The sequence below is a fragment of the Quercus robur genome, chromosome 9 (genome assembly GCF_932294415.1).
Source record: "Quercus robur chromosome 9, dhQueRobu3.1, whole genome shotgun sequence".
Taxonomy (NCBI): domain Eukaryota; kingdom Viridiplantae; phylum Streptophyta; class Magnoliopsida; order Fagales; family Fagaceae; genus Quercus; species Quercus robur.
This window is the reverse complement of record NC_065542.1, coordinates 21,791,842-21,804,716: the sequence shown is the minus strand read 5'-3', so window position 1 is coordinate 21,804,716 and position 12,875 is coordinate 21,791,842. Positions and strand designations below refer to the sequence as shown.

Sequence of the window (12,875 nt, the reverse complement as noted above, 5' to 3'; positions counted from 1 at the left end):
CATGAGATCCCTAAGAAGAGTATTTATGCCTCCCACAAATCTCTACTGCTACCTATAAATAAAAGCAATTCTTAAAATTATAAGAAGCATGCAATGCATATACACCCATGCAAGGACGGAAACAAGATGCATAGCTGGGGGCCAAAACTTAAAACAAAAAAAAAAAAAAAATTTATGAAAATAAAAACTAATATCTATTTCATATTCAAAAGAATATTACATACAAAATAAGTATTTCTTAAACATTTCATATTATAAAACACATCAACAAAGTATAACATACAAAATAAGTGTTTCTTATTTTGTGTGCGATTTTTGTTTAGTCTATATATATATATATATATATTGTAGTTAAAGGGGCATGAATTTTATTTATTTATTTATTTTCTTGTAAGTCAATATCTAAATATTTTAGAGGAGGAGAGACAATTATATATATAGGGGCAAATTTTAATTTTTTATACTAGTTTTTTTTTTCTTTAAATGGGGGGGGGGGGGGGGGGGGCAATGGCCCCCCTCTGCCCTAGTGTGGATCCGTCCCTACACCCATGGAGAGATACCCCCCCCCCCCCCCCCCCAAAAAAAAAAAAAGTGATATGCCCTCAAACTAAAATGGGAATAAAAAGTGGGAATTGCCTTGATGGAAACCCTAACTTTGGATGAATGTAATTCATCCAAGTGATTTCCAAGGTATTGTCATGTTGGATCCTCTAGTCCGGCTCAAACCCTGTAATTTAGACTTAGTTACAAATCATCTTTATTCGACTTTATTTGTCTTGTTTCTTTCTTTTGTGACACCCTTCTAGTTACTATGATCATACATACATAATTTGATACTCCTAAACCCCTAGTCTAGTAGAGTTATTTATCGTGGACACAAGCATAAGCTCTCCATTAATAGTGCGGGAATTTGGTCGTTTGCAAGTCTCACGTAAAGACAAACGTCATTTTCTTTTTTGATCTAACGTTTGCACATGTTTAGCTTTTTATTAACAGTAAAATCATTTTTTCAAAGGTCTCACGTGCGCAACAGTATTACTGTCGTCTCTGTCAACGTTAATATTACTATTTGCAAGTCCCACATTTAATATATCGTTATTTCTCTTTTAGCTTTTTTCAATAATACTTTCAACAAAGAATAATAATCTAAAAACTAAATAAGCTGTCTCTTATAATCATTTAATCAAACTTTGGGGGGAAGTTGGTTTGACCGTCTTATTTACTAGTAAGGGATTTAGTGCATTAGTCGCCGCGATTCTCTCTTTCTTTATTTATATTATGGTACGCATGAATAATTATTCCATTCAAGGCTATTTTACCGTATATCAAACATGCCCTCAAAAAATTTCCTAGAGAGAAGAGTGGTAATCAAAAGAGTAACTTGTAGCTTAGTACAAGCAAGGCAAGAAACACGTGCAGTTAATAATATCGTCACCAGCACACTTTTTATTACGGTAGCAAGCAAGCGTTTTTTCTGTTCCTACAAACAAAGAGATATGACTGGTCAAAACTTTCAAAAACTCAAACCCCAAGAGAGAAAGAAAAAAAAGAAAAAAAGAAAGTAGCACTAGTAGTAGGAGTGCACAGTAGTAGAAGTAAGAGTAACTAAAAAAAAAAACAAATTGAGAAAGCTAACGGTGAAAATGAAATAGAAAGAGAGAAAAGAGAAGAAGATATGAACGCAAGCAAAGTAGCGAGCGTTAGAATTTATAGAAAGAGAAAGAAACAGAGGAAATAAGGGAAGCTACGTAGAAATCAGAGAAAAAACGTGTTTCTTTTTTTTTGATTTTCCAAATATTTTCATTTCATTGAATTGAATTGAATTCAATGGGATGAAAACAAAAACCGCCCAACAAACTCTTTCAATAGAAAGAAATCACCTCTCTTTCTCTCTCCTTTTTTTTTTTGTATATATATGTGTATGCGTTCGTTAAATTTGGATGGGATTCTCACAAAGTGAGAGAGAGTGAGAGTGAGAGTGAGAGAGTTAGGGTTTGGTTGCGGAGTCTTTTCGGCTTGGAGATCTTGAGGATTGCGCTTGCGGTTTGATCCGCGCTGAGGTGATGGTTTTAATTTTTATTTTTTGTTGCTTTTATTTATTTTATTTAGGTTTTGATGTTATGTTTATGTGTGTTTTGGGTTAAAATTAGTGTTTGGTTTGGTGGAATTTGTATCTGCATGTTCATTTTTTATTTACGAAATTTGGTTTTTGGATTTGCCAATTCAATTGCGTGTTGATTTTATTGGTTTTCTATGGATTTATTTGTTTCTGGTTTATTGCATGTGGAGGATTCAGGTGAATTTGTGGTTTTGATTTTGATTTCAATTTGAATTTGATAAATGCTTTTTTTTTGGTTGAAATTCTTTCCAGGGATGGAAAAGCTTGCATTTTGATTATACCCTTAATACATGGGCATGATATAATGGGTATTTAGATGTATGGAGCATCATATTTCGGTGTGAAATCGTTCCCGCCTTAGTAAAATGGTTGTAGATATATATTCTGTAAGTATGATCATATGAGAATTTTTGTTTTTTCATTGCTCACCCCCCAAAATATGTATATATATTTTTTGAAAATCTTGCTGTGGGCTATGCTCTCTAGAAAAAGTTTCCAGGCAGTTTTGGCCCCAAAGGGAGGGGGAAGCGGAGATTTGAAGTACTAATCTCTGCTTCATGATACGGTCCTAGGCAAATGTTTTCTCGAGGGAAAACAAATTTTTTGTTGTTAAACACATTTCTAAGGTTGCATAGTGAATTTTCCCCAAGCTTCATTGTATGTATTTTGAGATCCACAAAGCCTTTAGGTATGGTTTTCCGGTTTTTAGAGTGAATCCATTCCTGCTTTCCCCAAAAGATTATGGAGATTTGTATCTGTAAAATAATTATGTGGAAAATTTTCAGTTTTCATGGCTTCCCCCACCAATATTAGGGAAGAAGAATTTCTATTCTAGGCTATGCTTGTTTTTGAAAAGGATTGTTTTGGGAAGAGGCCTTCTATTTTAGTTTTAAATGTATATGATTGAGGTTGCATGCTGATCTTAGGTACACTGCTTGGCATGGTTCAATGCATTTTGAGATTTGTTGGCCATCAAGCAGCTTCGTTCCTGCCCTGAAAGTGATTAGAGAGGTATGTATATAGTTAGGCTTTAGACATTTAGATTCTGCCACTTCAAGAGATACGTACTTTATTAGGGATATGGCTTCTATATAGATATCATTGACAACTCAGCATGGAGGATATTTATTATATTGACTGAGAAAGTTTCTCAGAATTAGAATAAGATTCATGTGGGATGAATTATTATATGATTGAGGTTGATTTGGGATTTGATTTTGATTTTGATTGCTTGCCACAGAAAACTTTTGGGCTATGTTTGTGTCCCTAGAAAATGTTCCTAGGGAAAAAAAATGGAGGGAAAGCATATTTTTTCAGTTATAAACAGATACTGAGGTTGCATGCTAATTTTCCCCAGGTTGCATGGCATAGTATGACGCCTTTTGAGATGTACGGCGCCTTAGATGTCATTTGTCGGTTTATGGAGCAAAATGGTTCCGACCTTCTCGGAAATAATTAGATAGATACTTTATGAGGGTTTCTGCCATTTAAGACACGCTTTTTGGGAGATCTAGTTTTTATGAGAATTTTTGTCGGCTTGGAGAATATTTATGATATTTGGCAGAAAGTTGTGGGAGAAAAGTTATTGGGAAAATAAAATGATATAAGAATCTGTATTTTATGATTGCAAGTGGATAAATGTGGAAATCATAGTTTTCCATATCAAAGTTGACAAAGCCTTAGTGTATGTGTCCCAGAATGCATAAGGTGAGGAATGAGGTAAATTTGCAATATGGTTTTAACTGTTCACCCAAAAAAGATTAAAAATTAAAAAGGAAATTTTGCTATTTTTTTTTACTGGAAAAGATTTTCTGGAGGGGAAACAGAATTTCTTTTTCTACATAGTTTCAAATGGATAGCTGAGTTTGCAAGATAAATTCTTATCTAGCTGCATGGCAATGTATAATGTGTATTTAGATCTTTTTATTTTTTTTTCTTTCAATAAAGTATAATGTGTTTTGAGATCTGTGAAGGCTTAAATATGATTTGTCGGTTTATGGAAAATTAAAAAAAATTTCCTTCCCAGGAAATGATTTTGTAGATGTATACTTTATAAGGGTATTAATTATTTTAGATTCTCCCATTTTAAGATTATATACTTTATTAGGGATCTGGGTTTTTGTGAAGAATTTCTTTTAGCATGGAAGATAGTTAAGTTACAATGTTTCAGAGAGAACTATCAGGGATTTTTTTTTTTGAAATAAAAATCGTATAGGAATGCTATTAGACAGTTGTGCAAATGGATAAGCATACAAATCATAGTGTTGTGTATCTATCAGTATATACATTGCAGCCTATAACAAGAGTGGTGGGTGGGTGGAGGTGAGAAAAAAAGAGAAATAAAAGGCAAGGTCAGCATGGAAGTTTTTTTTTTTTTTTTTTTGAGAAATAGGTCAGCATGGAAGTTAATAACCTGTATCTAATGGTTAAATTAGTATAGTACATGGTTATTACCTTAAACTAACCCAAGTCAAAAGTAAATCAGCAAAACAAACCTCGACATTGTTATATCTGATTTGATTTGACTTATCAAAAAAAAAAATGTTATATTGATCATAAAAGACAATGAGTAATGCTGAACTTGCATAAACATTTGTACAAGCTGGTGTGATTTTTATATTTACAAAAATATTTTTATTAAGATCAGCTGTGATTTCACGTGTGAGGATTGAGTCCCACATCGAGAGACTAAAAATAAAGAAAGTGAGTAGTTGATATACATAGTTGGACCCAAATCCATTGGCTTAAACTTATGGGTTGGAGTGGTGATCCAATATGTAATCAATGAGCTCTTGGTAGATCCCCTGGGTGTTCTTGCTCTTAACAAACTAGTATCAGAGCTATTGTTCAACTTTCACTTGAACTGAGTGTCCTTGTCTAGATGCATTTGGTTTATGCTCTTTTGAGAGTGTGGGTGGCTCTTGGACCAAGTTGTGTTTGGTCGTCAGTGTATTTGGTGCAACTCTTGTATGTGTGACACTCTTGGATTTGCAAAGGACTCACACTCTAGGTGGAGTTAAGTTGATGTGATAGAGGCTCACATGGGAGGGGGAGGTTTGTTTTGAGTGCATGTGTGAGGGTTGAGTCCCACATGGTGAAAAAGTAAAGAAATTGAGCGGTTGATATACATAGTCGGGCTTAAACCCATTGGCTTAAGCTTTTGGGTTAGAGTGGTGCTCCAATATGTGTATTAATGGGCTTTTGGTGGATCCCCTGGGCACTTTTCATCCTAACAGGTAGAAGTAAAAGGATAGTTAAATAGGGAGGTGACAAAGAGTGATTTTGGATAAGATAGAACAGTAGAAAGAATGCATGTGTCACCCCAATTAGTTGACAAGGATCCATAAAGTCTGCCCTAATTTACTCAAGATTAAGGATTGGTTGAGTTGTAAGATTGCATAAGCATAAAATTATTGCTCTTAACTTCTCTAATTACTGGGTTATTCCAGGTTACATTGAAACTGATACGTAAGCTGGTTTTAACTAGATCAATACAATCTGCTTTGCTGAATGAACCAAACTGGCTGATAGGTTAGGTCATTTGTTCTCTGGTATCGTCTGGTTTCAATAAACATGGGTCTGGGAGGTTGAATGATGGGAATCAAAAATCAAACCTTGCCCAGGTTTAGGTTGGGATGTCCTTGCCTTGCCCTAGATATATTCATCAGAATAATACCCCTATCTATACTAAAATCTACTACCTATATTTTATTTATTTTTAGGTTGTTTGTCTATTTTGAGGATGTTCTTCAATGAGTTTATGATGCAATGTACCTGCAACAAATGAGTGTTTCTAGCAACAAATGATGCTGGGTTTTTTTTCCCCCTTACTAAAAAAATTTTTGGTAACGAATGATGCCCAGGCTTCGAGTGTCGTGGTTCACCAATGTTCGAATTCTGCACCTGTACAGATTTTAGAGGCATACAGTTAGTGTGTGTTTGGCAAAAATTATTTTTGCCAACTTATTTTACTATTCAGCTTATTTTTTGCTACTATTCATGGCCCCATTGCACTTTTTGATACTATTCATGGATCCCACTGTACTATTTCAACTAATTTTTTATTTTATCTACAGTATTTTTAGCAAAAAGCTTTTAGTTTCAGTAAAATAAGTGGATCCCAAACAAACCCTTAATTGGATATCCCTGATTGGATTGTAAGGTGTGTTTTGTGGACATGATAAGTCCCACATTGGGCGTTTACTAGGAAGATCTAGGCTATATAAAAATTTGAGGAACTCTAATTGTAACTTGACTAGTCCATTTGGGGTAAAAGCACAAATGTGGTTAGTGCTTTTCCTTGGATCATGACAAATGGTATCAAAGTCAATTTGGTAGTGCCTATGTGGCTAGGGGGCATTATAGAGCAACAAAGACCCTAGCAAGGATGTCAGGAATTTAAGAAGGGAGATTGTAAAAGACTGATATATATATATATATATATATATATATATATTTTTGATTATATTTTCCTATTTTAGTGTGCTCAAGTTCAAGTGGAAGAAAAAGACTTACCATAACAATGGCTGATTTTGTTTGAATAGCAAAAAGACTGATAGGAATACTAATAATTCTTTATTTATTATTCATCCTTTATGTGGTCAAAAGCATAGCATAGATAACAAAACCTGAGTGACTTTTCTATCCATAATCTTTCCCCATCTCTCTATGCCTTGTCTAGGGTTTTGAGATACTTGTTACGTATATTCCTTCCTCTGTGTTTTCTACAAAATTTCTGACCATATGTTTTTGACATTTCAAGGAGAACATATGTTGTAAGTTGTTAATTGTGCCATGTTTTTGTTTGTCTTTGGTCTTTTGATTGTCATTAACCTTTAGACTTCTTTTGAAGTTGGGGGCAAAATGGAAGTATATGCTTTGATTTGATAATCATCTTTGGGTGTCCAATGGTTGAGATTCTCACTACTGATAAATTTGGGTGTGTAGTTTTATTATATCATCTTTTGTGGCTTTATTTTTATCATTGTCTGAATTTTGTTGTTTCATCTTTTTTTCCCAATTTCTCATTGAATAGTGTGTCCTGGACCATAGGTTGTTAAAATGGTATTCAGATATTCTCTTGAGGATTCAACAACGAAAGTGCAAGGAGCAGGTTGTGAACCACCAGTCACAGTTGGTGTTCAGGGTTGTGTTAAGTCAAAGCTTCCCAAATCCCATGATCAAGACTTTGGGCTCTTACAGCAGAATTTGCATCTGTTGGCAGATTCTCTATTGGCCAGAAATAATAACTCAAAAGCAAGTGATGGTTTAAAATGTTTGCTTGACAAGGAGGGGCATGATTCTAATTTGGACCATATAGTACTAAAGAAAAAGAAACCAATGGTTATAGCAGGATCTGGAGAGAATCATGAAGGTCAAGCATCTGATGACAGCTTCCTACCAGGTCTCACGGATGATGTGGCTTTGGATGTCCTGGCCTGGAGCAGCAGATCAGGCTATCCAAATCTGGCCTCTTTGAATAAGAAGTTCAAGTCATTAATTGACAGTGGATATCTATATAATCTGAGGCAGCGGCTTGGTGTGATTGAACACTGGATTTATCTAGCCTGTATACTAATGCCTTGGGAAGCATTTGATCCTGTGAAACAGAGATGGATGAGATTGCCCAGGATGCCTTGTGATGATTGTTTTACTTATGCAGACAAGGAGTCTCTTGCAGTAGGGACTAAGCTGCTTGTATTTGGCCGCGAGCTGTCAGGATTTGCCATTTGGATGTATAGCTTGCTTTCTCGTGAGTGGTCAAGATGCCCTCTAATGGACTTGCCCCGTTGTCTGTTTGGTTCAAGCAGCCTCGGGGAAGTTGCTATCGTCGCTGGGGGAAGTGATAAGTACGGTAATGTTCTAAAATCTGCTGAGCTTTACAATTCTGAACTCGGTACGTGGAAAACTTTGACAGAGATGGGTAAGCCACGTAAACTGTGTTCAGGCTTCTTTATGGATGGGAAGTTTTATGTCATTGGCGGCATGTCGAGCCATACAGATCGTTTGACCTGTGGTGAAGAGTATAACATGGAGACTGGGACGTGGAGGAGGATAGAGAACATGTATCCTGTTTCTGATGCGGCTAGTAGAGAGCCAGCAATGTGCTCCCCTCCTTTAGTTGCTGTTGTAAATAATCAGCTTTATTCTGCTGATCAATCGACAAATGAAGTCAAAAAGTACAACAAGGTCAATAACTCATGGACTGTTGTGAAGAGGTTGCCGGTTAGGGCTGACTCATCTAACGGCTGGGGACTAGCATTTAAGGCATGTGGAAACAGCTTGTTAGTGATTGGAGGGCATAGGGGACCTGAAGGGGAAGTTATCGTGCTGCACTCTTGGGAGCCAAAGGAAGTAAACCAAGACTGGCATGTCCTTTCTGTCAGGGAGCGAGCTGGTGCGTTTGTGTACAACTGCGCGGTAATGGGCTGTTAAATGTTTTGTTATGTGTTTTTTCTTTGGTGCAAATCTTTGACTTAAGGAAAAAAAAACCAAATAATTTTATCAATTGGGATGGAAAAGGATGTTTTTCTTGGGTATCATCTATTGCTGAGTTTATGTTTTTAACTTGTGCAATCTTCTCCCATGGCCACCTGATATTGTTGGCTTTAAGAGATCATAAAGCTCTTTGGTCTTGGTTTTTTAGAATCCTAATTTGCTGACCATAAATAAACATCGGAATTTCATAATCTATTTATCCTGGGAGCTCATTACCTAAATTTTGTAGTGTTTATGGTCATTTGTTAGCTCCCAAGATAGTGTTTTGGCTTTGTTTCTTTTGTACCTATGACTGCATTACACCTCGGTGTAAACATACAATACTCGAGTACGGTAACGTTGTACTCCTCGCATGAACATGAATGGTAGGTTCACCTTGTCCATGCTTTTCTTTTTCTGAAGGGTTACTAAGAATACGGATAGCATAGTACTTTAAATGTTGTATACGTCTTATAATGTTTCATCACAATTATAAATTATGATAGTGGGTAGCTTGTAACTTGAGTGGTTTGATCCCTCCATAGTTATTAAACCTAGACCAAACGTTGTCCCGATCTATGAGCTGGGTCATTAGGTCACTGGTTCAATCAGTGGGTCATCAGTCGAACCGCAAGGTCAAATAATAAAATTTTAAAAATTATATATATATATATATAAATATAATTAAGTTTGAGAAATCATAACTTGAATATGTAAATTAAAATTAAAAAAAAAAAAAAGGCATATGCCTAAATTAAACTTGTCATTATAATTCAAAATCAATGTTTCATAAGAAATAGCATTAGAAATTCTATAAAATTCACAAAGAAAATAGGCAAATGTCATAAAATTGCAATAAAATCTTTGCTAAAGAAAATCTTGTTACATATCTAAAAATTATGTATATTAAATAAATAAAAAGGAAAATCTCAAACTTTAATGCGTATTTCTCTCAATCTCTCACACACTCACACTATACATGACAAAAAAAAAAAAAATAATAATAATAAAAAGATGCTTAAACTAAAAAAGAAATCAAGAAATAAAGTATAAAATAATATATAAAAAAAACCCTAAACAAAAGAAGATAGTTTGTGGCATAGATTTATATGGTCATACTTACATGCTAATTATCCATTCAGACTTCAAAGCATAAAAAAATTTATACACAATAGCAGCCCATAGCAGTAGGTTTTGAGAATTGTGAAAACTGAAAAGTGAAACAATGCTTTTTTTGGATTTTTTTAAAGGTTTTTTCTTGTTTAAATTATCATATTATCACACATTTAAATAATAAAAGAGTTAATAAAGTGGATCTATTAATGTAATTTTACACAATTCACAAACTCTGCCGGGTTAATAAAACCCAACCAGGTCATGCGGGTTGCTTAAAACCCACCGGGTTGCACCAGTTTTGCCTGGGTCACATACTTTTCGGATCCAATTGATCAACCGCCCTGGTCAATACGTCGGGTCACCGGGTCACTGGTTCGACAAGTTAGGTCGGGTCAAGTTTAATAACACCGGTTTGATCTTCTCTTTGTTTAAAGAGAGAATTAAATTGAAAGAGAAAATAAGGAATAATAAAGTAACATATCTGCCCAGGCAGTTCCTAGTCTGGTTCCTCAACAAAAGGGGGGGAAAAAGTACCATATCTGCATATATAAAACAAAGGGCCTTGTGCTTTTTGGCGCTGCAAAATGAGGGTTTGAATTCTCTTCTGTTATTGTAATTATCAAATTATATATGTTTCATGTTTGCATATATAATTCAATCCAATGGGTTTGGAATTATTTTTATTTTCTTATGACATAATGGATAGAACAATGAAAATCGAAGAAAAAAGAAAGGTCTAAATCTTGACCTTTTAGTTCAATTTAACGCCAATGTTTTTATTATTATTATTATTATGGTGTAAAAAAATGTTTTCAAAAAGTATTTAGCCTGGTGTTGCATATGTATAATTAAGATGCATCCAATTTAAGAAGGAAATATAAATTTTTCTTCTCGTTTGCACTAATTTATCGAAACGGTATTCTAGGAAAATGTAAACTAATCTTAGTTATGGCAAAATTAATTAAAATGAAGGGCAAAATACAAAAATGCCTTATGAGTTTGGAAAATTATTTTATGAGATGGTCTCATGAGATTCTTTTTATAATTTGTGTGAATCCCACACATATAGATCCCACTTATTGTGAGAAAGAAATCTCTCGTGAGATACATTCTCCATGAGTTTTAGATCAAAATTGAATTGAACCCTTGATGTTCTAATTTGAAATTAGAAGCCCTAATCTTGAGAAGTACCCAATTAGTAATATTCTAGTCACATACATTCAATTTGTTCATAATCATGCTCTTTGATTCACATAATGATATTTGTTTATGACATGGTGATTACTTGCATGACGTGACATGACATTGGCCATAAAAAATTTAGAAGACTGGTTCATCGAGCAAGGTACTTAACACCTTCCCATCTTGTAATTTAGCCTTTAAACTTAGATCAAGATTTCATAAATTGGGTTTTATCCAATGTAATGTTACATTTTTTAGAGGGTAACTATGACCACCAATGTAATTCTTAAATTGTACCTAGGTCTAAGACCTAGTAAAGTTATTTTCTATTTGATGTAATTTTTTTATATCGCTCAGTAAACAAAGTATTTTCTTTATCACTTGGTTTTCATTTTTTTTTTTCTAACTTAAATAAAGCAAGTGGTGATTCCATGTAAAATCTTTGATTTAAGAGAAAATACATATTCAGTTTAATCATTATTTTAAGGGCCATTGACATAATCTCACTCATTCACATGAGTTTAGTCCAATAAACCAAAGTGGGCCAAGGTTGCGGTTTCACAATGTGCTACTCTTGGTTGTTACTTCTTGTTGTCATGGTGGTTTATTGGTGTTGACACAGAGAGATGAGGAATGAGGCCGATAAGAGAATTTGCTTTCTCAAGTTATTTTTCTTGGTTTTTTTTTTGGTTGACCATGATGAAGGGGAATGATGGAGAAGGCAAAGAAAAGAGGAGCCAAGATAGATAACTTTTGCAACAACAGGAGTAATTTTTCTACATGCCTAGGAATTTTACAGAGTAAATTGCTTAATAAAATGACTGGTACGAGAATTTGCCCAAGTTATACTCCTTTATTTTTTTCAAACCCAACCGACCGTCTCTCTCTCCTTGCTTGTTTGTTACTCTTTCTAGAACTCATCAAGCAACTAACTTGACAGGAGAGTGAAATCTCCTAATTTCACTCTCCTGTAGACAAAATATCTTATATTTTCCTTGCTCAATTGACCCATTTGTTTCTCTCTAGACCCCTTAGGTTTTTTTTTTTTTTTTTTTTTTTGGTATCTCACGTGAGATTAGCAAATTGGACAAAACATTGACAAAAATGCTATTTGGTACAGTACAACGTCAAAGTTACCATACTAAAAATAGAATGAGGGTCTCAATGCAATAGCATAAAAGTCCAAAGGGCCGTGAACACACGCATCGGCATGAGCTCTCTTTTTTATTCCATAAAAAATAAATAAAAGTCCAAGGAGGGCGTTAGTGTGATTTGCCCCCATTAAAATAAAAATAGAGAAAGAATAAGAGCATCTCCAACAGGCTAGCCTTCTCTAAATTTTGGAGAGCAAAAGCCACTGTTCACGCAAAATCACCCCTCCAACAAACTCGGCATCTCCATTTTTTTTTTTAGATTTGCTACAGTAGCTCTCCAGGCCTGGAGAGCACTGTAGCAATCACTGTAGCATATCTAGACAATATTCACACTTAAAATAATACCCGGTTGAATAAAAAAATAATTCTTTCTCTCTCATCCCTTTTCTCTTTCGTTCTTCAATCTTCACTCTCTCGTGCTTCTCTATCTCAACGGCTACAATCTAAAACATACCACAATCAAAACAAAAACCCAATCGAAAGATTTGAAACACAAAAACAATCTTTCTCATAAGCCTAATGAAATCTGAACAATAAAATAAAACTAATCAAACCAGAACCAAAAAAAAAACCATGTAGAACGCCGATCTAACCAATATGGTGATTAAGCTGCATGTTCTTAGAAGTGGGGAGGACTCTAATCTTTGTTCTCTGCCGGTGATCTATGCGTGTTTGAAAGAGAGTTTGTTTGTGTGAGATTGAGGGAGAGAAATTTGTGTTTGTGTGTAAGAGAAAGAGAACAAAACAGAGAGGGAGAAGGGAGAAATGTTCTAGAGATAACTAGAAAGACAAAAGGTCAAACAAAGAGTGAAGATAGATATTGGGGG

The 12,875-nt window shown here is 34.7% G+C and overlaps 1 protein-coding gene and 1 long non-coding RNA gene across 6 annotated transcripts; one reads left to right on the top strand and one right to left on the bottom strand.

Annotated features, from left to right (window-relative positions):
• Positions 1-1,504: 1,504 nt before the first annotated feature.
• Positions 1,505-8,838, top strand: LOC126699519 (F-box/kelch-repeat protein At5g60570-like). Of its 5 annotated transcripts, none has more exons than XM_050397386.1 (3): positions 1,505-2,060; positions 3,046-3,130; positions 7,172-8,838. In XM_050397386.1, the coding sequence occupies exons 2-3, from the start codon at positions 3,068-3,070 to the stop codon at positions 8,552-8,554; spliced, it is 1,446 nt and encodes a 481-aa protein (XP_050253343.1). In that variant the 5' UTR covers positions 1,505-2,060; positions 3,046-3,067; the 3' UTR covers positions 8,555-8,838. The 5 variants fall into 5 exon arrangements, with proteins under 5 accessions (XP_050253343.1, XP_050253345.1, XP_050253347.1 ...); XM_050397388.1 differs by lacking the exon at positions 3,046-3,130 and adding an exon at positions 2,372-2,505 and having other exon boundaries at positions 1,506-2,060; XM_050397387.1 differs by lacking the exon at positions 1,505-2,060 and adding an exon at positions 2,374-2,505.
• Positions 8,839-12,071: 3,233 nt separating this feature from the next.
• On the bottom strand, positions 12,072-12,818 carry LOC126700000 (uncharacterized). The gene is made up of 2 exons (XR_007646959.1): positions 12,642-12,818; positions 12,072-12,491 (listed from the first exon to the last, which is right to left on the bottom strand). It is a non-coding gene; the product is annotated as an uncharacterized LOC126700000 (long non-coding RNA).
• Between the last annotated feature and the right edge of the window lie 57 nt (positions 12,819-12,875).